The sequence below is a fragment of the Cnephaeus nilssonii genome (genome assembly GCF_951640355.1).
Source record: "Cnephaeus nilssonii genome assembly, chromosome: 10".
In the NCBI taxonomy this organism is placed as follows: Eukaryota; Metazoa; Chordata; class Mammalia; order Chiroptera; family Vespertilionidae; genus Cnephaeus; species Cnephaeus nilssonii.
The window spans coordinates 30,539,352-30,564,306 of NC_137081.1; the positions used below are offsets into that span (position 1 = coordinate 30,539,352).

The 24,955-nt window shown below is 49.5% G+C and overlaps 1 protein-coding gene across 2 annotated transcripts in view; it reads left to right on the plus strand.

The window, feature by feature from the left end:
* ARMC9 (armadillo repeat containing 9) overlaps positions 1-24,955 on the plus strand; it is a 109,138-nt gene that overhangs the window by 51,608 nt on the left and 32,575 nt on the right. For both annotated transcript variants that reach the window (XM_079781956.1, XM_079781957.1), the window contains exon 19: positions 4,050-4,105. In XM_079781956.1, coding sequence (XP_079638082.1) covers positions 4,050-4,105 — 56 coding nt within the window. The remainder of the gene's footprint in view (positions 1-4,049; positions 4,106-24,955) is intronic.

A 24,955-nucleotide genomic window follows, 5' to 3' on the forward strand; every position in this document is an offset into this window, starting at 1 on the left:
CAGGTGGCTCCTCCAGCTCACGGTGCACAGCCCGGCTGCACAGGGCAGCCCCCACCCCCACCCCCAATTAAACCAGAACCTCTGGGGGCCCAGCTGCGAATGGTGTTTAAAGCTTCCGGTGATTCCCAGTGCAGCCAAAGTAGCGAATCCCTGTCTTGGAAACGGGGGAGGCACTGGAGGGCCTCACTGGGCTCCTGATGGACAGGGGCAGCGGGGCAGCAGCCAGGAGTCTGAGAGCTCGGCTCCCTTCAGGCCGGGGCCCATTTCCACCAGGACATCTTGCTCCGGTTTTCATGGAGCAAGTACAATCCATCCCAGGATCAGGCGGACAGGAATAGACTTTATTTTCTGCAACAACTTTGATTCTTACTTTGAGCCTCCATTCTGCTGGGTGGATATAATAAAAAAATTAAGTGAAAGAAAACCTTACCCTCAGTAACCTCAGTCCCGGCTGAGGTTACTCCCTAACCTTCTGTGGATAGCAGCCCCAGCTTGGGAAGGTGGCGAATGGCCGGGGAAAGTTGTTCCCTGTCTTCTCCAGGGTCACCACCCTGCTGAGGCTTCCTCCCGGGCCAGGGCTCCTCTGCAGCCGCAGGGTCCTGCTGGTCGGGACGCTCCTTCAGGGCCGACGGTGTTACAGTTTACCGACACTCACCACCTCCGTTTCCTGCTCAGCCTTCCACCTCCCTGGCAGCCAAGAAGCAGGGTGGGCCCCTCACTCTCCATCTCTGGCTAGAAAACATCTCTTTTCCTTCCTTAAAACTGGCACTTGGACCAATTTGCCAAAGAATGTGAGCAGGGAGGGGTCAGTGTACGTTTCTGTCCGGGATGTGCTTTGGCAAGAAGTTATCTGGGCAGAGCTGGGCTGTGTAACCTTGTGTGTTTGGGAAAAGCTTGGGAAATACCTGCTTTATTCCAGTTTAAATGAAGACTATTTGAAGTATTTCTCTTTTATCTCAAGCACCTGAGTTATTCTGTATCCAAAGGACAGTGGCAGGGCCCAGAGATGATTCCCCAGGAGTCTGCTACTCTGACACCACGTTAGAAAGCCGAACGTTTGGATGGAGGGCCAGGCTTACGAGCACAAATACCCTAACAAGTGAACACCAGCAACATGATGGACCTGGAGGAGGTGGGCTGGAGAACGTCTGTCCAGGCGGCTTCCTCCTCAAGGGCAAACTAACAGCAGAGGGGAGGCAGCAGCTCACTAGTGTAAGCTCCATAAAATGGCATTGCCTTGTTTTAGCTGAGTGAACATAAAAACCTGTGGTTGCGTTTTCATGTTTTCAAGTCCCTCTCAGTCCTCCAGCGCTGTTTTCCCAATAGAGTTTGAAGATCTTCAAGTACAGAGATTCCAATACATTTTGTTTTTGTTTGTTTTGTTTTTAATAAATTTTCAATTTTTTAAAAAATATTTTATTGATTTTTTACAGAGAGGAAGGGAGAGGGATAGAGAGCTAGAAACATCGATGAGAGAGAAACATTGACCAGCTGCCTCCTGCACACATCCCACACTGGGGATGTGCCCGCAACCAAGGTACGTGCCCCTGACCGGAATCGAACCTGGGACCCCTCAGCCCACAGGCCGACGCTCTACCCACTGAGCCAAACCAGTTTGGGCTACATTTTGGAACCTAACCCACACAGGGGGAAGGACTGCTATGGTGAGGCCTAGGGGGTAACCCCGCCCTCAGCTGGGGAGCAGATACTGGCGGGTCCCTGAAGAGAGGACAGGAAGGCCTGACCGGTCACGGCAGAGCCAGAGCCGGCCTCTCAGGGAAGGAAAGGTACTGGCAGCTGCTGAGGCACGCCCTGGTAGTTACTGGGGAGCCACAACCGGGAACAGTGTGGGGCAGGGCTCATGTCTCCTTCCCCCAGAGAGGAAAGCCGAGGTCTCTAAGCACTTCAGTTCCCAGGACTGCGTTGTTCTGAGATAGGATGAGTCTGAACCAATGGGCTCAGGGATGGGAATATGGCTGTACCAGCCTGTGGCCTCATGAAATGTCTAAGCTTCTTTTTATAAAGGCATTTCCATATTTGAAAAGAATGGTTTGTCATTGATGAACATCGCAGCACCTCCATTTTGAAAGCCACTTGCTTGCAGGCCTTTTGCGAAAGGTGGACTTCGGTCATGCTGTCCGGGGCCTGTGGGGAATAGTTAGGTAATTACGCTTCAGTGACAACAGCCTCCTGTCTGCAGAGTGGCTTTTTGACTAAACAGATTCCATGACGACAGCTCGGCCCAAGAGAGGCATGGAGGCATGCGGGCCCCACAGGTGTGTCCTGCTGCTGCGGGCCAGCTACGTCAGGCGGGCCTCACAGGGCTCACAGGGAGGGCCTCACTGGGCTCCTGATGGACAGGAGGCAGGGGGACAGCAGCCAGGAGTCTGAGAGCTCGGCTGCCTTCAGGCCGGGGCTCATTTCCATGAAAACCAGAGGAAGATGTTCAGGTGGAAGTGGGCCTTCCCTTTAGAATGAGGGCTGTTTCACGGACAGTGGCTGGGCTGTCCCAAGGTTTGTGCCTATTCCCTTCTAGGAAATGGCTTGGGGCTTGATTAGTTAGGGTGAATCTGCCACCAGTCTCTTCAAGAACAACAGCCTTTGATTCCTTCTTTCCTCCTACTTCCTGTTTGACTTCCTTTCCTCTTTCAGGCATTCTTTACTTTCATGTCATCTGTTCAAGAAATGAGTGATAATGAGGAAGGTGCAGAAGGGATACAGAGATGAGTAAGTCAGGGGCGGTGTCCCCAGGGACTCACTATCCAGTACAGTGGGTGAGGAAGATACCCAGACAAGTCAGTAGCCATCATTAGTAAACATGGATTGTCCAAAAGCAGTGATATGACCAGGTTGTAGGCAGATGCCGAGTGTGTTCAGGGGAGACGCTGGCGGCTGCTCAGTGAGGGGCGGAGGAAGGCTTCATGGAGGGAAAGTAACCAGGTTCTATGTAGTCCTGCTTGGACCTGGCCCTGGGCCAGGTGGCTTAGTTCTGGCGTGTTGTCAGAGCCTCCCGACAACCCTAGGAAGTAGGTGGTCTCATTCCCATTTTACAGACAAAGAAATAGAGGCTCATTCTTTCTGTGACTCCACTGTGCTACTAATGTATTCCTCCTCTGTAAACTCTTCTAAGATCTAGCAGTGAACCCCGGGAGCCTTCAGGAACCCTACCTGCCAGGACCACTCCCCCTGGATTAGCCTGTGGCCTCATGAAATGTCTAAGATTCTCTCTCTCTCTTTTTTTTAAGTCTTTTCCATATTTGAAAAGAATGGTTTGTCATTGATGAACATCGCAGCACCTCCATTTTGAAAGCCACTTGCTTGCAGGCCCTTTGCGGAAGGTGGAAAAATCATGGGTTTAAAAACCAGAATCATGCCCTAGTCGGCTTGGTTCAGTGGATAGAGCATCAGCCTGCGGACTGAAGGGTCCCAGGTTCGATTCCGGCCAAGGGCACATGCCTGGGTTGCGGGCTTGATCCCCAGTAGGGGGCGTGCAGGAGGCAGCCAATCAATGATTCTCTCTCATCATTGATGTTTCTATCTCTCCTCCCTTCCTCTCTGAAATCAATAAAGAAATATATATATTTTTAAAGTAATAATAATTTTAAAAAATCAGAATAATTTTGAATCTCAGCTCTGTGACTTACTGGGAATGTGACCATAAGTCCCTTATCCTCTATGTCTCCATTTGCTATAAAATGGGGATAAGAGGCAACAAAATCTTCGTTAGGATTGAGTGAAATAACATGTGTGGCAGTATCTAGCACAAGGCCTAGCAATAATACTAGCTTACTTTCCCCTGAATTCCTCTGAAATTGTTTGTTGGCTTTTAATTTTTCTCATGCAACTACTAGTGTGTTCTGATAAAAAAAAAAAAAATGGAGAGATGTATTTAAAATCAAACTATGGCTGAAATGGTACCAGGAGCATGATTGCTGTGATGGAACTTATTCTCACTAGGGTGTTTACAGGTCTCTGCAGAGCCCCAAGGATTTTGCTGACCAAGGCTCCCAACTGTGTTCACAGTCACTCATGGATTTTTTTCTTTATAGAAGAGTTCCCGGATGGTGTTCTTGAATCTGATGATGATGAAGATGAAGATGATGAAGTAAGTTGGAGGCTCTTGACACCCATAGGAAACTTGTGTCAGACTATTCTGAGTCCCTTCCTTGCCTTGAAAAGTTAGTCCGGAAAAGGAGATTTTTCTCCCTGCTGCATTTCTCACGGTTCTGTAGGTTGGCTGGAGTTCAGCTGCAGGGTTTTCTGCTGGTCTTGCTCGGGATGGAATGTGGCTGCTGCTTTCTGTGTCCAAGCTGGCCATGCACCCTCCAGGGCCTCTCTCCACGGGCCTCTGATCACTCCGGGTCTAGCCTAAACTTCCTTATCAGTTGGCTGCTGGGCTCCAAGAGGAAAGAAGCGACAGCTTCTGATCCTCTTCTGGGCTCAGCAGTCTCAGAACATCTCTTCTGCGGCCTCTGCTCAGGGTGCATCCCAGGACCAGCCCGGGGTGTGGGATGGCAGTTAGACTCCACCAGCAGGAGGTTCAGGGGGGAACTGGTGGGGCCATGTCTGAAGTCTGTCCGCCACATGGCGGGTGTGCGTGCTGCTACCAGCACGGGGATGCCACACCCCGTGGCACTTGGGGGATTTCTGGAAGGTCGAAAGATAATTCTTCAACAGGAGTTTTTTGCTTTGAAGGGGCCTCCACCTGCCTTAAATGGTGGGAACGTTGGGCATGAGGCTCACGGTGAGAATCTGTAGCGTGCAAGTACAGGGTGTGGTTCAGAGCTGGCAGTACTAACCAGTTTACTTGGTTCTTCTGCATTCTTTTGATCCGGGTTTCCCCAGTTGTGAAAAATCTGCTTACATGTTGTTTTAGAGTGTGAAGGTTCAGAGGTAATGTGGGTATGTCTCGTGAAGTGGTATAGAGAACGGTGGCTCATCGGCTGGAGAGGGGTTTTCAGATGACATGCCTTCTCACTGTTTTCCCTTCAGACCTAGAAAAAACATACCCGGTTCCCTCCGTAGTTCTCTGTAGCACTAAATGACTTGTGTTCTTTCTGTTTTGTGGGGAGTGTAGGCTGGGAGATGCCTTTTTATTTGGAGTTGCGTCTTTCAGTTTAAAAGGTGTGTAAAAGCCAGGTTTCTGTCCACTGATGTCATCCGATGGGGAGATCGTTCATTTAAGAGCCCTCACCAGGGAGGACAGCTGTGCTGAGTGAGACCTACAAGTGGTGGTCCCTCCTCAGGCCATTGTCTTCACGGGCTGCAGGTGGCACCAGTGAGTGCTCTGGCTCACTTGGCTTGGGGGGCAAGCACAGTTCTGGACCTCAGCCCGCAGCCAGGCCAGCAACTCCTCCAGGCCCTTCCTCCGCAAAGGTGGCCGAGGCGGGAGCGGGCCAGCTGCAGGTCACCAGAGAGTTAATGGCAGTAAAATCTGGTTTAGAACGAGGATCAGCACACTTTTTCTGTAAAGAGGAAGATAATGAATATTTTAGGCTTTGCAGGCCACAAGGTCTCTGTTTCAACCACTCAAAGTAGCGATCAGCAATACATAACTGGAAGACTGTGGCTGTGTTCCCATAAAACTTTATTTGTAGATAGTAAAATTTGAATTTTGTATGACTTTTATGAGTCACTAAATTTTTTTTCAAATATTTAAAAATGTAAGAATCCATCTTAGCCTGCTAACCTTCCAAAACAGGCCTGGTGGCCCGAGGGCCACCTTTGCCAAGCCAGCTCCCTGACCCAGGCTTCTCAGGACTGTGGTAAGACACCACCTTTGTGCCTGGCCCTTCAGTGCTGTTTTTAAATTATATTTTGAGTTAATATCTTATTTAATTTCAATAACTTTTTGTCATCATGTCCCTCAAGATCTGTTTTTCCCTTCCTGTGTTACCCCTTTGGGTTTTTGGGTTTTTTTGGTGTGTGTGTGTATGTGTGTATGTGTGTGTGTGTGTGTGTTTGGTTTTGTTGTTGTTATTAATCCCTTTATTTTTGTATTGCAAGGGAAAATTCATTTGGTTCAGCTGTTCTAGTGGATGACGGAAATTCAACTTATGGAAATTTCCCTGTGAAAGCAATTATAGTCTACTATAAATGAAGGAATATAGAGATCTTTTAATTTTCTGGGCTTTTTGCAACATTGCAGATTTTTATTGAAAGAGGATAGTGTTTGAAAATATTTGTGATAACTAGAGTTTTCAGAAGGTTCCTAGAAGGAATTTGTTTTGTTGTTTTTTAAAAAAATATATTTTTATTGATATCAGAGAGAAAGGGAGAGGGAGAGAGATATAAAAATATCAATGATGAGGGAGAATCATTGATTGGCTGCCTCCTGCATGCTCCCTACTAGGGATCAAGCCCGAAACCTGGGCATGTGCACTTGACTGGAATTGAACCTGGGACCCTTCAGTCCACAGGCCGATGCTCTATCCACTTAGCCAAACCGGCTAGGGCCCTAGAAGAAGTTTAGATGGGAGATGATAAGGAAAGGATCTGGCAGTTGAGGCCAACTCAACTCTGTAGTGAATCAGGTCAGCACCTCCTGGACTCTCCTGACCATTCACTGCAGAGTGTTAGCAAGGGTGACCTGCTCTACTCAGCTTCCACCGAGGGCAGGTGTTACTTTTTAAATTGCCTTTAAAATTTAGAAAGTGAGAGATGCTTAGACTAAAGGAAATTTTCCAAAAATCATTTGAGCAAGTGGCACTGTTGTTGGAATGTGGCTGTCACTCATAAGGTGACAGCTTTGCAGGAAACAGTAAAGTGACTTTCCGAGCCTTAGAGTCAAACGTCATCTTGCTCAGAAATGTAAAATATTCTTTAATGTAACATTTAGACCCAAAACACAGATAGATAGATAGGGGAGCCATTGTTTTCAGTTGGCTGCTTCGTGCCTCCGAAGACACAGCAGCTCTGTCGGGCAGGGGCCTTCCCCTCACACTGAGCTGAAATCCCTGCACTTACAGCTTCGGCAGGAGTCCTGCTCCACTGGACACACTCAGCAGGACCCCCGGGTGCAAAATCTAATGTTTTCTGTCTAATTTATGAAAATGGAACAACTTGTTCCGATTGTTAACACTTACTTAGTAGTTATGACTCTTACACATACAATTATGTGCCAGAATTTTAAAAAATTTAAAGGTGGATCTAGAAATGATTTTTATGCCTTGTAGACTATCCAAGATATAATGTCAGATGGAAAAAGGAAATTGCAAAGTAATGTGCACAGTGTGATTCTATTTCAGAAAAAAATAAACATATAAAACACACATCCTTCTGAATTATATATGTGCTTCTATGTCCATGTAACGGAAAGTTGTGGGAGTTCCGCCCTCTTTGTTGACCCCGGACACTACCTGGGGCGGTAGGGAGGAGGAAGTGTAGGTAAGAGGTGAAGAGAGGCCTGGTCAGTGGAAGTGGGAAGTGAGAAGGGCTTGAGGGATCAGAGGGTCAGAGGTCATTTGCAGAGCAGACTGATGGGGCAAAGGCCAAACTGAATGGTTGAGGAGCACGAGGAAGGGAGAGAATGGAGCTGATAAGTACATACAGCTCTTTCCACAGACCTGGCTGTGAGCTAGAGGAGAGTGGATGGTAGCTAAACAGGGCATTTTTGGTTTGTTTTCATTTGCGGGAGCCCTGAGCATGTTACAATGCAGATGGGAAGGATCCAGTAGAGGGAAGGGAGAGGCTGAACATTGACGGCAGGAGGAGAGAGACATGGCGTCAGGGCAGATGTTTTCATTATTTCCCAAGTTGCTTCTTATACTCTCTTGGCCCACAAGCTCCAGACCCATTCTTCAGAGAAATGAAACCATCATTAGATTAGCTTGGACAGGACACACAAGATCATGGACAGAAGACAAGTACAATTTAAGGGGTCAAGCACATCTCATCTAGTGCTTTGAAGAAATGTATTATTTAATACAATTTATTAGTCTTTAGGTATTGGGAAGCTATCAAACTCACAGTCGCAGATACAAGTGTTTTTTTGATTTTTTTCTCTTGACATTTCAAAATTTATTATTGACTAGAGGCCCGGTGCACGAAATTCGTGCACGGGGGGGGGGGGCAGCGGGGAGTGTGTCCCTCAGCCTGGCCTGCACCCTCTCCAATCTGGGACCCCTCATGGGATAACCAGCAGTTGGACATCCCTCTCACAATTCAGAACTGCTGGCTCCTAACCGCTCACCTGCCTGCCTGATTGCCCCTAACTGCTTCTGCCTACCAGCCTGATTGTCCCTAACTGCTCCCCTGCTGGCTTGATTGCCCCTAACTACCTCTGCCTCGGCCCACACCTGGTACCCAGGATTCCCTCCTCCAGCTGACCACAGGCACCCAGGATCCGGGCTTCTCTCCCTCTGGTCAGCCATAGGCGCCCAGGCTGGCTGCAGCCTTAGGGGATGGTGGACAGGGGGCTTCGCCTGTGCTGCAGCTGCAAGTGCTGGCGCCCAGGACTTCAGGGTGGGCGGCTTCTTTGTCTCCCAGGCCACAGCCAGCCACAGGTGCTGGTGCCCGGGACTGCAGGGTGGGCGGATTCTCCATCTACCATGCTGTAGCCAGCTGCAGGTGCTGGCACCTGGACCATAGGGTGAGCGGCTTCTCTGTCTCCCAGGCCACAGCCAGCCACAGTTACTGGTGTCCAGGTCCGCAGGGTGGGTGGCTTCTCTGTCTCCCAGGCCACAGCCAGCCGCAGGTGCTGGTGCCCAGGACCGCAGGGTGGGTGGCTTCTCTGTCTCCCAAGCCACAGCCAGCCGCAGTTACTGATGCCCAGGACCACAGGGTGGGCGGCTTCTCTGTCTCCCAGGCCACAGCCAGCCACAGGCACTGGGGCCCAGGACCGCAGGGTGGGTGGCTTCTCTGTCTCCCAGGCCACAGCCAGCCACAGGTACTGGTGCCCAGGACCGCAGGGTGGGCGGCTTCTCCATCTCCCGGGCTGCAGCCAGCCACAGGTACTGGTGCCCAGGACCGCAGGGTGGGCGGCTTCTCCATCTCCCGGGCTGCAGCCAGCCTCAGGTACTGGTGCCCGGTTTCTCCGTCTCCCCAGGACATGGGGCGGGCGGACCTGAGGCTTCTGAGGCTGGCTGTAGCCTGGGATCATGGGACGGGCAGCTTCTTCGTCTCCCGGCCGCACCCAGCCTCAGGCGCAGGGCCCGGTTTCTCCGTCTTCCCAGGACGTGGGGCAGCTGGATGTGAGGCAGGCGGACCTAAGGCTTCTGAGGCTGGCTGAGGCCTGGGATCATGGGGCAGGTGGCTTCTTGGTCTCCGTGGCTGCAGCCAGCCTCAGGCGCTGGAGCCCAGTTTCTCCGTCTCCCCAGGACGTTGGGCAGGCGGACCTGAGGCTTCTGAGGCTGGCTGCAGCCTGGGATCATGGGACGGGCAGCTTCTTGGTCTCTGTGGCTGCCACCAGCCTCAGGCGCTGGAGCCCAGTTTCTCCGTCTCCCCAGGACGTTGGGCAGGCGGACCTGAGGCGGCTTCTTGGTCTCTGTGGCTGCAGCCAGCCTCAGGCGCTGGCGCCTGACTTCTCCAACTCCCAGAGACCTGGAGAGGCTGGGGGGCGGGGCTGCCGCCATGTTTTCAGTTTAATTGCATACTCACTCAGATTGAATGGTGGGCATGGCTTGTGAGTGTAGCGGAGTGATGATTTGCATACTACTCTATTATTAGATAGATAATAGATACCATCCGTTGTTCTCCTTGAGGTGGCGGGCTCCCCTCATTAATTTTTGAGGAAATGTCTGCCAAATACCCAAGTCTGAAGAACCAGTTTGTCTGTCATTCTTTCAAGCAAAAATGGTGTTCCTTGAAAAAAGTTCCTCATTCAGCTGGCAGCTCGGATAATCCCACAAATGCTTCTCCTCTAGAAAACCATCATGTGCATCCCACTCTACACAGATGGGCCACAAGAGGCAGGATTTATTAACATTAACTAGAGGCCCGGTGCACGAAATTCGTGCACGGGGGGGGGGGGGGGCAGCGGGGAGTGTGTCCCTCAGCCTGGCCTGCACCCTCTCCAATCTGGGACCCCTCATGGGATAACCAGCAGTTGGACATCCCTCTCACAATTCAGAACTGCTGGCTCCTAACCGCTCACCTGCCTGCCTGATTGCCCCTAACTGCTTCTGCCTACCAGCCTGATTGTCCCTAACTGCTCCCCTGCTGGCTTAATTGCCCCTAACTACCTCTGCCTCAGCCCACACCTGGTACCCAGGATTCCCTCCTCCAGCTGACCACAGGCACCCAGGATCCAGGCTTCCCTCCCTCTGGTCAGCCATAGGCGCCCAGGCTGGCTGCAGCCTTAGGGGATGGTGGTCAGGGGGCTTCGCCTGTGCTGCAGCTGCAAGTGCTGGCGCCCAGGACTGCAGGGTGGGCGGCTTCTTTGTCTCCCAGGCCACAGCCAGCCACAGGTGCTGGTGCCCGGGACTGCAGAGTGGGCGGCTTCTCCATCTACCAGGCTGTAGCTAGCTGCAGGTGCTGGCGCCTGGACTGCAGGGTGGGCGGCTTCTCTGTCTCCCGGGCCACAGCCAGCTGCAGTTACTGGTGCCCAGGACCGCAGGGTGGGTGGCTTCTCTGTCTCCCAGACCACAGCCAGCAGCAGGTGCTGGTGCCCAGGTCCGCAGGGTGGGCGGCTTCTCTGTCTCCCAGGCCACAGCCAGCCGCAGGTGCTGGTGCCCAGGATCGCAGGGTGGGCGGCTTCTCTGTCTCCCAGGCCACAGCCAGCCACAGGTGCTGGTGCCTGGGACTGCAGGGTGGGCGGATTCTCCATCTACCATGCTGTAGCCAGCTGCAGGTGCTGGCACCTGGACCACAGGGTGAGCGGCTTCTCTGTCTCCCAGGCCACAGCCAGCCGCAGGTACTGGTGCCCAGGACCACAGGGTGGGCGGCTTCTCCATCTCCCGGGCTGCAGCCAGCCTCAGGTACTGGTGCCCGGTTTCTCCATCTCTCCCAGGACGTGGGGTGGGTGGACATGGGGTGGGCAGCTTCTCCAGCTGGCTGTAGCCTGGGATCATAGGGCAAGTGGCTTCTTCATCTCCCAGATCGCATCCACCCTCAGGTACTGGCACCTGGTTTCTTGTCTCCCCCAGGACGTGGGGAGGGCGGCTTCTCCAGCTGGCTGCGGCTTGGGATCACGGGGCAGGCGGCTTCTTCATCTCCCAGGTCGCAGCCAGCCTCAGGCACTGAGGCCCGGTTTCTCAGTCTCCCCCAGGAGGTGGGGCAGGCGGACCTGAGGTTTCTGCTGCTGGCTGCAGCCTGGGATCACAGGGCAGGCGGCTTCTTCATCTCCCGGGCTGCAGCCAGGCTCAGGCACTGGCACCTGGTTTCTTGTCTCCCCCAGGACGTGGGGTGAACCGCTTCTCCAGCTGGCTGAGGCCTGAGATCACGGGGCAGGCAGCTTCTTGGTCTCCATGGCTGCAGCCAGCCTCAGGTGCTGGGGCCCGGTTTCTCCGTCTCCCCAGGACATGGGGCGGGCGGACCTGAGGCTTCTGAGGCTGGCTGTAGCCTGGGATCATGGGACGGGCAGCTTCTTCGTCTCCCGGCCGCACCCAGCCTCAGGCGCAGGGCCCGGTTTCTTCGTCTTCCCAGGACGTGGGGCAGGTGGATGTGAGGCAGGCGGACCTAAGGCTTCTGAGGCTGGCTGAGGCCTGGGATCACGGGGCAGGCGGCTTCTTGGTCTCTGTGGCTGCAGCCAGCCTCAGGCGCTGGGGCCCAGTTTCTCCGTCTCCCCAGGACGTTGGGCAGGCGGACCTGAGGCTTCTGAGGCTGGCTGCAGCCTGGGATCATGGGGCAGGCGGCTTCTTGGTCTCTGTGGCTGCAGCCAGCCTCAGGCGCTGGCGCCTGACTTCTCCAACTCCCAGAGACCTGGAGAGGCTGGGGGGCGGGGCTGCCGCCATGTTTTCAGTTTAATTGCATACTCCCTCAGATTGAATGGTGGGCGTGGCTGGGGCGTGGCTGGTGGGCGTGGCTTGTGAGTGTAGCGGAGTGATGATTTGCATATTACTCTATTATTAGATAGATTCCAGCTGTTTCATCAAGGACATTGCTAAATGAAACTCTGTCTGTCATCTTCCTATCATCTACCCGTCATCTTTATCTCTCACTTGTCTGTCTACCTACCCGGTGGCAGTGGAGAACACAGTGACTATACAGGGTTTGGTAGCATTGCCTAACCCTTTGCACTCGCTTGCTTTTTTCTCGATTCTTGCTACCAATGCTAACCGTGTCGAGTCACACTCGACATCCGAGTGCAAAGGGCTAATCGATGCTCACACACCAGTGGTTTTACCTTCAGTGCTTTTGCACCATCAGTGCAGATGTCAGGGCAGCTGTTCCAGGATAAATGGGGAAAGTCAATAAAAGTGTTCAATACGTTAAGTGTTTCAGCCAACACCAGTTGTGTTTTGTTGCCAAGCATTTCCATAAAAGATCTTTGATGAGGAGTTACTGTTGACACTGGATGAATGCAAGGCAAATAGCAAGTCCAGGCATCATTCTGCAAATGAGATATTAATTCACCATTTATGTTTGCAGCTTAATCTTTATTCAACAAGCTACTGTTTTATTGGAAAGGAACATGCTGTAATTCTTTTCCAGCTTCTGGTCCAGCAGGCATCAGCAACATCAGCTGTACAAGGCCCTGGTGCATGTTTCTCCAACCAAGGCAGTACAATAACTTACCCTTCCAGGTTCTTTCGTGGCTTTGCTTTTTACATATTTTTTGTGAGAGGACAAAACTTTTAGTTGTGTAGAAAAAAATAATAATGGAGAGAGTTCCTGTATACCCATCATGCAGCTTCAGTGGCTTTTAAATCTAGTTTGAAAAGTTATGACATTTTCAGTTTTTACTTTTAAAGAAAACACATCTATAATTTGTATAATTATAATAAATATATACATCTATGTTTAAAATATCCAAATTCTTTTTCTTTAAACTCTTACTAATTGGTCTCAAAATCATACCTCAGCTTCACTGGCATGTAAAACTATTCTAATGTGTTCTGTTGCATAAGACACAATAAGGTAAATTATTGACCTCTATAAAACAGGGAAAGATGGTGTCCATTATATTTCTGGTTTTTATCTGCAGTTTTGCCCTTAGAATAGCTTCCTCCCTCCGTAAGTCACAGAACTTTCTGATGAGTCAGTTTCACTTTCTCAGCATCTTTCCATCAGTGGTGCAGCTTTAGGTTAAGAAAGCAAGTCCTCTCCTCTCCCTTTTACAAGCCAGTGATCCATCCTTAAAACCATAGGAAAAAGGTATTATGAACAAATGTTCTTGTCTTTTATCTTTTATTTTAGAATGAATGAGTCTTGATTTTTTTTTTAATCCTCACCTGAGGATATGTTTTTCATTGATTCTAGAGAGAAAGGAAAGAAAAGGGAGGGAGGAGGAAGGGAGGGAGGGAGAGAGAGAGAGAGGGAGAGAGAAACATCAATGTGAGAGAGAAACATCAATCAGGGCATCGAACCTGCAACCTGGATATGTGCCTTGACTGGGAATCAAACCTGTGTTCCTTCAGTGCATAGATCCAACCAACTGAGCAACTTCAGCCAGGGCCACATGAGTCTTAAATTTTTTAATAGTAACAGTTTTAGAGATACTTTTAAAACTCAGAAAAGTTTTTTTTATTATAAAAATACTATTGTAAATAAAACAGTAAGTGTACTTCTAGCCTATTTCTGCATAGGAAAAAGAAAAACTTCAAGATTTCAAAATAATGATTTATTGGGTGATAATGAAGCATAGCAGTTATAGTAGATATAACTAAAGATGGCTAGGAAAAGCACAGTAGAATTACTGAGAACAAACTTAGCTATGAAAATCTAGAAAACACAGGGATACTGAAGCATACATTACATTGGCTATAGGGGTTGTAGCACCACTGGTCACATAGCCTCTAGAAAACCTCAGTAGATAAGAGAATAAAAAAGACAGATCTTATTACATTAAAATAACTATATTATTTTATGTATATATTATAATAAATACATACATCTATTGTATATGATATCCTATATAATAAAGAGGTGATATGCAAATTGACCATCACTCCAACACACAAGATGGCCACCCCCATGTGGACACAAGATGGCCTCCACAAGATGGTCAGCAGGGGAGGGCAGTTGGGAGGGACCAGGCCTGAAAGGGAGGGCAGTTGGAGATGATCAGGCCTGCAGGGGAGGGCAGTTAGGGGTGACCGGGCCAGCAGAGGAGAACAGTTGGGGGGGACCCAGGCCTTCAGGGGAGGGCAGTTGGTGGTGTCCAGGCCTGCAGGGGAGGCCAGTTGGGAGGGACCAGGCCTGCAAGGGAGGGCAGTTAGGGGCGACCGGCCAGCAAGGGAGGGCAGTTAGGTGCAACCAGGCTGGCAGGGGAGGGCAGTTAGGGGTGACCAGGCCTGCAGGGGAGAGCAGCTGGGGGGGACCAGGCCTGCAAGGGAGGGCAGTTGGGGGGACCAGGCCTACAGGGGAAGCAGTTAGGGGCGACCGGCCGGCAAGGGAGGGTAGTTAGGGGTGACCGGGCCAGCAGGGGAGGGCAGTTAGGGGTGACCAGGCTGGCAGGGGAGGGCAGTTAGTGGTGACCAGGCCTGCAGGGGAGAGCAGTTGGGGGGACCAGGCCTGCAAGGGAGGGCAGTTGGGGGTGACCAGGCCTGCAGGGGAGGGCAGTTGGGGGGGGACCAGGCCTGCAGGGGAGGGCAGTTAGGGGCGACCAGGCTGGCAGGGGAGGACAGTTAGGGGCAATTGGGCCGGCAGGGAAGCAGTTAGGCATCAATCAAGCTGGCAGGGGAGTGGTTACGGGGTGATCAGACTGGCAGGCAGAAGCGGTTCGGGGCAATCAGGCAGGCAGGCAGGCGAGCAGTTGGGCTCCAGCAGTCCTGGATTGGATAGGTGCAGGCTGGGATGAGGGACACACACCTGCCCCCGTGCATGAATTTCACGCACCAGGCCTCTAGTCTATATATATATAAGCCTAAGTGACCATTATGACCAGTCAACCGGTCACTATGACGTGCACTGACCACCAGGCGGCAGACGCTCAATGCAGGAGCTGCCTCCTGGTGGTCAGTGCACTCCCACAGCCAACCTCCCACAACCTGCCAATCTTCCGCGGTCCCTCCCCCCAGGACTGGGCGAGATGGCCCCAATTGGTCCTGATCGCTGGCCAGGCTAAGGGACCCCACCCGTGCACAAATTCGTGCACCAGGCCTCTAGTATAATAATAATATACTATTGTGAACATAGTTTAGACTTTATAGACCCCTGAACAAGTCTTGAGACCTCCAGAGTTTCCCCAGACCACACTTAGAGAACCATTGGTTTACAGTTTTGTTGTATACAGTGTTTATAAGTTTGGGCATTAAAAGTTTCTCTTCATGTCCTGGCTGGTGTGGCTCAGTGGATAGACTGTCAGCCTGCAGACTGAAGGGTCCCAGGTTCGATTCCAGTCAAGGGCACATGCCTGGGTTGCGGGCTCCATCCCCAGTGCGGGGGGTGGGGGGTGGGGCAGTGCAAGAGGCAGCCAATCCATGATTCTCTTTCATCATTGATGATTCATTCTCTCTCTCTCTCTCTCTCTCTCTCTCTCTCTCTCTCTCTCTCTCTCCACTTCTCCCTTCCTCTCTGAAATCAATAAAAAAATATATTTTTTAAAGTTTCTCTTCATAAAATAGATATGGTTTTTCATCTTTTCCTAGGAGCTGGAATAGTTTTTTTGTCTTATCAGTTCTTCTACCTCCACCCCTTCCACCTGGCCCAGTGGCCTATGTACATACTCTGAGGAGAGGAAGCTGGTCAGGTGCCAGGAGGAGGAGGATGCTGGTGGGTGGGTCTGCCACTGACCCCCAGGTGACTGTGGTAAACTCAGACCCAGTGACCCTCCCGTGTGGTTGACCGTGACATAGGAAGGCTAGACCTTTCCCTGCCTTCCTCTTAACCATATTTCCTAAAGCATCAGTGTAGAAAGCAGAAAATTGGGTCTTGTTCCTTTTTTTCTTTTTAAATTCTCACCAAGGATATGTTTTTATTGATTTAAAAAAAAATTTTTTTTTAGAGAGAGAAAGAAACATCGGTGTGAGAGAAACATCGATTGATTTCCTCCGTATGCTCCCCAAAGGTTCACACCCACAACCTATGTACCCCAATGGGGAATTGAACCCCCAACTTTTTTTTTTGGTGTGGGGGGGTGCGTACAGGATGACGCTCCAACCAGCTGAGCCACCTGACCAGGGCTGGGTCCTGTTCCTTTAAAAAAAATTCCATGTCACTACTTTTCAAGGTAAAATTTAATATGATGCTCTCTTTAGATACATTTACCAATACAAGGCCCTCAGTATCCAAAGAAAAGGCAGCCTCGGGCAGTAGAACTGAATCTGGCTTCACTGAGGATAATTAACATCAAAGCACTTGGCATGGTTCCTGGGCCATTGTAAGCCCTTAGTGAATGTTAGCTCCCATTATTGCTGTCACGGTGATTATATCATCATCATCCATACATTGGCGCTGTCGCCAGCTTTAGGTTCCCATGCCTGGCTACAGAGAACCACACTAAGTACCAGTGTCCCTGCACCTGGCATCCCATTGTGCTCTGGCTCTGGTTGGAGCACGGGTGCCAGAGAGAAACACTCGATGAGCATGTAGCCTTGGGCGTTGTAAAACATAGTGTATTAGTAAAAAATCTGAGGTTCGGTAAGGCTAACAGGCCAGAAGAGCTAGTTTGTTACAGTCCCAGGAGGCAGGGGTGTGCCATGTCCTGGGGACTGCACGGGGAGCACCCGACAATGTGGCCAACGGCCTTTGATGTGGTTTCTGTGGGAAGGAGTGGGCGAGACAGGGGAGCTGGTTTAGGACTGACTAGTTCGAATGGTTTCAGTGGGCTCTGGGCAAGAAGGCTGACTCTGGTTATCTGGTCCCTGGCCCTGGGGTGATGAGGGCAGGTGGATAATGGCCCAGAGTGTGCGTCTGGGGTTGGGTGTGGGCTCTGGATTGGTTGGTTTGCATTTGAAGGTATGCTCCCAAGTGAGTGGTTTACTATCTCCAGGAATTGGCTAGCTCTGGGAGAGGTGGTCCTTCCAGGGTCAGGAAGGCCCCAGATGTCAGAGCATTAGAATAGAGAAAATAAAAGACAGGGTTATCCCAGGAGGCTACAAGCCTGGCCCTCCCAAACTCTCAGCCTCCCCTCCCCTTTCTCCCTGAAGTGGACTCTGCAAGCGTGAAGAAGCTCAGGGACCTTGTGTGGTCTCAGACCTTCCCTTGATTTTCCTGCTTCCTCCATCCCACCATTGCTGCTGCTGGGGTCCAGGCAGGGACAATTACTGCCATTCTTATATCTGCTCATCGGGGTCATTGATCCCCTTCATACTCACCCCAACTGATAAAGGCCAAAGTCTTTCAAAAGGAACTTTTATTTAAAAACATAGCAGCCCTGCCTGGCCAGTGTTGCTCAGTGGTTGAGTGTCAACCTATGAACTAGGAGGTCATGATTCAATTCCTGGTCAGGGCACATGCCCGGGTTGCAGGTTCAATCCCCAGTAGGAGGTGTGCAGGAGTCAGCCAATCAATAACTTTCTCTCATCATTGATGTTTTATCTCTCTCTGCCTCTCCCGTCCTCTCTGAAATCAATAAAAAATATATTAAAAAATAAATAAGAGCACTTCATTTAAAAAAAAAACACACCACAAAACATAGCATCCCTGGCCAGGTGGCTCAGTTGGATGGAGTATCATCCTGCACACCAAAAGATGGTGGGTTTGATTCCCTGTCAGGGCACATACCCAGGTTGTGGTTCCATCCCCGATCGGGGCATATACGAGAGGCAACTTATCAGTGTTTTTCTCCTACATCGATGCCTCTCTCTCTCTCTCTCTCTCTCTCCCTCCCTCCCTCTCTCTCTCTCTAAAATAAGTAAACATATCCTTGGGTGAGAATTAAACAAAAACACACATAGCAAATAAGAGATGGTGGGCATCCCAGCCAAGGAATGCCATGAGCTGGGAGTATCTGCCTGACACCAACCAAAGATGGTTCACCTTGGCCTCAGCTTGGGGCACAAGGGTGGCAGACAAGGCTAGAATGGTGATCTGGAGCCAGACTGCAGAAAATGGAGAACCACTGAGTAATTGTGAGCCCAGGAGAGCTGCAAACAGAACTGTGCCTTAGGAAGATTCATCTGGTGTCAGTGTTCAACTTAACTGCAGACCCAGGAAGCTTAGGAATACTTAGCTTGCTATGTGCAGGCTGGGGCCAGGAGCTTAACGAGCTTCCTTTCATTTATTCCACATGCCCCTCTGCCCAGTGGGTTCTGTTTTTGGCCCTATTTTATGGACAAGAAACCAAAGTTTAGGGAGATTCAGAAACTTGTTACAGGGGCAGTAATTGGAACTGAGATTCAAACCCTGGCAGTGTGCAAGCCTGTGTGCTGCCCTCCCTTCCGCTGCACGCTCAGTGGGAGTGAGGTTAGCCTTGGCCGAGGGCTCCTGGAGGGCAAATCCGGCAGGAATGGGTAACTGACAGGCATGTCATTCGGCCTGAAGGCTGGGACCTTGGACCCTAGATAGATGGGATGGTGGTGATGCCTTTAAAAAAGTGGGGAACACGGGCTTGGGGTGGGGTGCATGACATGTGTAGGGTGAACTTGATTTTATGAACTAGGGGCACATACCGTTATCTGGCTAAAACAGAAGATGGTGGGACCTAGAACCAGCTGGTTCCTGAGCAGGCTTCCCTCAAGTGCCCTTGCCATTGTGGAGTGCTTGGGCCATGCCTCCTTTCTCCCGGCCACCTTCCTACATAGCCTGTGGGATGGCCGACCCACCTGACGCTGCTTCAGGTACATGTTCAAGAGCCAGCAGCAAGCTGTTCTCCAGGAACTGCTCTGCTGGGCCCCACAGTGGTCAGCTTGCTTGGCACGGTGCAGATACACTTTTAATTCCATTACCTAATTGGCAAAGAACTGTCTGTCTTATGTCTGCATCACTTACTGGGCCTTTCCATTATTTAACCAAGTCCATAAAAAAAAAGTGTTCCCAATTAAAGCTTTTGCCTTTTTCCTCGCTCTAAATTCATTTATTTCCATAACACGGCTCCTGTGCTGTCAGACCTTGGCTGGAATAAACTGCCCAACAGGCTGACTCATGGCCACTTCCCTCATTTCCACTGGTTTCTATGGGAATAGACGTCCCAGGGCTCACAACAAGGTAAGGCTCAGAGACACCTGATGATTCTCAGGCATTTACATACCTTCTTGTCCAACATCTCTTTCTATGGAAACAGATGCTGAAATGGTTGACCAGTGCTCTACAGTAAAACTTTTCTTATCTAATCCTAATATATAAAAACCCAGCCCTAGCTGGTTTGGCTCAGTGGATAGAGTGTCGGCCTGCGGACTGAAGGGTCCCAGGTTCGATCCTGGTCAAGGGCACATGCCCTGGTTGTGGGTTTGATCCCCAGGGGGTGTGTGTGTGCAGGAGGCAACCGATCAATGATTCTCTCTCATCATTGATGTTTCTATCTCTCTCTTCCTCTCTGAAATCAATAAAAATATATTTTAAAAAAAACCAGGGTCCATAACGTCCAAAATGACCGAAGGCTCAACCGAACACTGGAAGTCAGTCCTGCAGTCAGTGCTGGGTTGCCGTGGCGACCCAGCACTGACTACCAAGGGGGCTTCAGATCAGGTGAGAGAGAGGCCCAGAGAGAGAGGCAGGGTCTGATCCGCAGCCTCCGTGGCAGCTATTGATCAGCCGTTGCCTCTCTCTTTCTCTCCGGCTTTGCCAGCAGCCGTGCCTCTGTTTCTTCTCCAGGCCTCTGCGGGGGCGGGGGCTGCTGATCAGCCCCGCCTCTCTGATCAGGCCCAGAGATAGGCCCAGAGATGCTGACTGGCATAGAAACTGACCAATCAGAACCAAATCTGGGTGAACTGTGAGACGCTAATGTGAGATCAGGCCAGCAGGGGAGAGCAGTTGGGGGCAATCAGGCAGGCAGGCAGAGGCAGTTAGGGGCGATCAGGCAGGCAGGCAGAGAGGTCAGGGGCGATCAGGCAGGCAGGCAGAGAGGTTAGGAGCAATCAGGCAGGCAGGCAGAGGCAGTTAGGGGTGATCAGGCAGGCAGGCAGGTGAGCAGTTAGGAGCCAGCAGTCCCAGATTGTGAGAGGGATGTTCCCCAAGGGGTATCCAATTGGAGAGGGTGCAGGCTGGGCTGAGGGAACCCCCCTCCGTGCACAAATTTCATGCACTGGGCCACTAGTTTTTTATAAATACCAAAGCAGTCCATGGCTTTTCCCTATTATTACAGATTTTTGGAATAATAGTACCTTTTTGTAGTGAGGCATGTAGATTTCTAGTTTTGACCTATTTGATAAATCCTTATACTTAAGTGCTTTCTACCTTGGCTCAACCCAGAGTTTATCAACTTGGGCACTGTTGCCATTTTGGCCAGATAATTCTTGGTGCTAGGGCTGTCCTGTGCATTGTGGGATGTTTAACAGCATCCCTGGCCTCCACCCAGTAGACGCCTGTGTTATCCACCCCTTTCCAAAGTTGTGATAACCAAATGTGTTTCCAGACATTGCTGAATGTCCCCTGGGAGGCAAAAGCATACCCAGTTGATGGCCACTGGCCTAAATCAACATTGCAGAGACTTGCTCTATGCTTCTCTCTAAGAGTTTTTTAGCATTAGTTCTTAATTTAGATCTAGGATCATTTTTAGTTAATGTTTGTGTATGATGTGAGATAAAGATCTAACGTTTAGTGTAATGTTTAATCTTGCTATTTGCCATTTGATTCTGTTTATCACGTGTTTGTTCCTCTATTCTTCCTGCCTTCTTTTATGTTAAATTTTTTAAAAGTCCTTCCCCAAAGATATTTTTCCATTTGATTCTGGTCAAGGGCATGTACCTGGATTGCAGGTTTGATCCCCAGCCCTAGTCGGGTAATGTTTCTCTCTCTCTCTTTCCCTCCCTCCCTCCCTCCCTCCCTCCCTCCCTCCCTCCCTCCCTCCCTCTCACAGAAATATCAATGGGAAAAATATCCTTGGGTGAGGATTAACAAAACAAACAAACAAAAAAAAAAATCTGAAACTGTCTCTATTTCACCTTTATTTTTGAAGAATACTTTCACTGGAGTTAGACCCTTGGTCAGCAGGTTTTTCTCTAACACTTTGAATATGTCCTTCTGCTCATTGTTTCTGAGGAGAATCCAGCTATTATTTGTCATTTATCATTGTTTCTCCGTATGTGATGAGTTGTTTTACTCTTGTTACTTAAGATTTTCTCCTTAGCTTTGGCTCCCAGCAATTTGATGTGCCTGGGTGTGATTTTCTTTATCCTTTTAAGGTTCATTTAGTTTCTTTGATCTAAAAGTTACAGTTTTTCACCAAATTTTGGAAGTGTTTACCATTATTTTTTTTAAATATATTTTATTGATTTTTTACAGAGAGGAAGAGAGAGGGATAGAGAGTTAGAAACATCGATGAGAGAGAAACATCGATCAGCTGCCTCTTGCACACCCCCTACTGGGGATGTGCCCGCAACCAAGGTACATGCCCTTGACCGGAATCGAACCTGGGACCCTTGAGTCCACAGGCCGACGCTCTATCCACTGAGCCAAACCGGTTTCGGCTACCATTATTTATTCAAGTATTTTTTCTGTCCCTTTCTCTCTCTCCTCTCCTTAAAATCCAATTACACACATATTAGAATACTCAGTATTGTCTAACAGCTCTCAGAAGCTTTCTTCATTTTTCTTCAGTGTTTCTTCTCTCTGTTCTTTGAGCCCATTGATCTGTCTTCCAATTAACTGATGCTTCTGGCACCTCCTATCCACCACTGAGCAAAATCCACTGAAGTTTCATTTCCGTTATTGTACTCTCAGCTCTAAAATCCCCATTTGGTTCCCTTTTAGAGTGTCCATTTCCCCACTGAGATTTCCTGTTTTTCACTCATTTTTAGTATATTTTCCGTTAACTCTTGAGCACATTTCTCTTTAATTCTTTAAATATTTTGATAATAGGTGCTTTGAAGTGCTTTTCTGGGCCCACTCAAAACTAGTTCTACTTGCTGCTTTATTTTTTCTGAGTACTGGTCACACTTTTCTGTTTCTCGACCATGTCTAGTGATGCCTTCGTTTGAAAAGCAGGCATAGTAGCTGATGTTGTAGTGATTCTGGGTTATGTTCTGTTCTGCTGAGTTGGTGCTGTTTTGTTTAGCATGCAGTTAGCTTGCCTGGTCTCTGTGAAATTCTCTCCACTGTGGTATGCAGCTGGGGTATCTGCTTATTATCTCCCTGCCCTTCTGGTCTCTCCACATAGTTTCACTGTGGAGAGATCTGAACAGAGATTGTATTTACATACCTCAAGCCAATAAGGTTTCCACCTCTGCCACTTGAACTGTGTGGAGGTTGAGGAACACAATGAAAATCACAGAAAATTTGTAAGTTTCCCCAAGCTTTTCATTTCTCAGGGCTCCCTGGAGTTCTCTGCACTTTAGCAGCCTGTCAGGGGTGCAGGATGTTTTATCATCTCAGTCCTTCCACGGCTCTTGCTTCCAGAGACAACCCCCCACCCCCATTTCTAGTTGTTCTGCTGCTTGCCCTCTACCAAGTCCACACCTTCAACCAGTACAGCTGTGGGTTTTCCTGCCTGAAATCGGTGGCAACTCGCCTAGGCACAGGGACCATGAATGCACCATTCTTGCCTAATTTTAATAGCTCTTCTCCAGTGAGCAAACACTTGTCAAGCTGTTCTCTGTCATTGGTCATCTTCCATTGCCCTGAAATGATGGTTTTTAATGAATCTGTCACACTTGATTTCTGTAGAGGGGCATTGACTGACTCCCCATGTTTCTATTGCCAGAAGCTGTCAGGCACTGTTCTAGGCCTGACACTCTATCTAGGGATATAGCAATAAGCAACATAGATACTCTGTCAGGAGAAAGCAGACCTCACACAAATAAGCCAATAGGAATAATGTCAAATGGTGGCATGTGCCCTGAAGAGCAGTAAAGGAGGAGGGCGTGAGGGAGTGGGCTGCATGGTGGACCGTGGGAACAGCACAGGTCAAGGCCATGAGGTAGAAGCATTTTGGGGGAATTCTAGGAACAGTAAGAAGTGGGAATAGGATATGGAATCAGAGAAGGTCACTAAGGTCAGATCACCTGGAGCCCTGGGAAGGACAGGGCCTTATTCTGAGAGAGGGGAAACGCTGTTAGAAGGTATTAACTGAAAAGTGACATTAAGTGACCACTCAGAGTGCCGATTTTCACAATGAAAAATAAAACTGCCAAGTGAATTCAGGAAGTTACGGGCGGCCCTTGTCACTCCTGTACTTGAACTGAGCTTTGAGGCACTGGGAAAAGGTGGCCTGTGGATCTCATGATTTCTAGGCTGTCAGAATTGTTTGAATCAGGGTCCTAGTTGGGTCCTGACTCTGCCATATACAAGCCTCGGTTTCTCTAAATGGGCCAATTCCTAACTACCATAAAGTAGAGCAGCGCTCAGCTCAGTCTAACACCCCTGATACATGTTCAGCAAACAGATGTAAATCTCATGTGGGCGTGAACCAACACTGATGTTAGTCAACTGCCAATCATCCCAGGCTCACATCTGTGAACTATTAAGCGATCTGTGATTGTTCCTTCTCCCTCATACTGTCATCTTCTAGACTCTGGCTCTTCATTCTGAGGCTCACTTTCCTCTTCCTCTTCATTTCCTTTTCTACTCCACCTGCTGGCTTCTGCCTCGTCTCCCCTCTACTGATTGCCTAGCCTCCGTCTCTTCCCTTCCCAGCTTGTCCTGCATGTGGCCACCAGGTCCTCTTCCTAAAGCTCAAGTCATGCAGGGACATGAACACTTCATTTCTAAATTGGGGAACATTTCAACATTCCAGAAAGTAATAGGAGAGGTGGGGACCTGTTCCTTCATCCTTCTGCCATCCTCCCCTTCCCAGAATTAACTGCTATCCTGAAGTTGGTGTAAATTCTACGGACGATTCTGTGCTTTTATAATATCTTTGTTTCTATAAACAATATACACTTTGTTTTTTGGTTTTTAATTTTACACAGGTGGCACAATACTGTGCCATTCACTTATCAACTTGCTTTCTTCATTCAACATTACATGTTAGAGATTTATTCGTACCAATACATGTTGCCGAGTTCATCCATCAAGTGCTGTGTGGTGTTCCATTGTAAGACAGAACCACTGCATTTGTCCATTCCTTTCTGAGGGCCAGAGGCTCCCCACCCCTGTTTCCTTGTACACATGTGTGAGCACTTCTCTGAGGTTCATAGCTAGACCTTGAATTGCTGGGTCAGGGGGCACAAGGGTCTCATCTTTACTAGATACTGACAAATTGCTCCCCATAGTGGCTGACCCATTTGCATACACTTTCACATGATCCTTTTAAAAGACATTTCTATGCCCCTCATCACCTAATAAAATTAAGTTGCTGCCTGGCCGGTGTGGCTCAGTGGTTAAGTGTTGACTTATAAACCAGGAGGTCGTGGTTCGATTCCCAGTCAGGGCACATGCCAGGGTTGCAGGCTCCATTCCCAGTTGGGAGCATGCAGGAGGCAGCTGATCAATGATTCTCTCTCATCATTAATGTTTCTATCTCTCTTTCCCTCTCACTTCCTCTCTGAAATCAATAAAAATGTTTTTAAAAATTTTTTTAAAAGTTGCTAAAGGCAGCATCCAAAGCCCCACTCGGTGAGACCCCAGCTACCTTTGTGTTTTCTTTCACGTTACTAACTCTGTTCCTTCATCTATAAAAATAAATACTCATTACAGAATTGTGGAATCAGTGAGTTAGTCTGTGGCAAATAATAGACACCAAGAAGTGAGTTTCCTTTCCTTCCCTTCTGTCCGCGTAGTGGTTCTCTCTCCCTCCTTCCTCCAGAGCCATGCGGGACAGGTCTCACCCAGGACCCTGAGCTGGGCGCTAACGCCGAGGCTGGACACTGTCTTGATC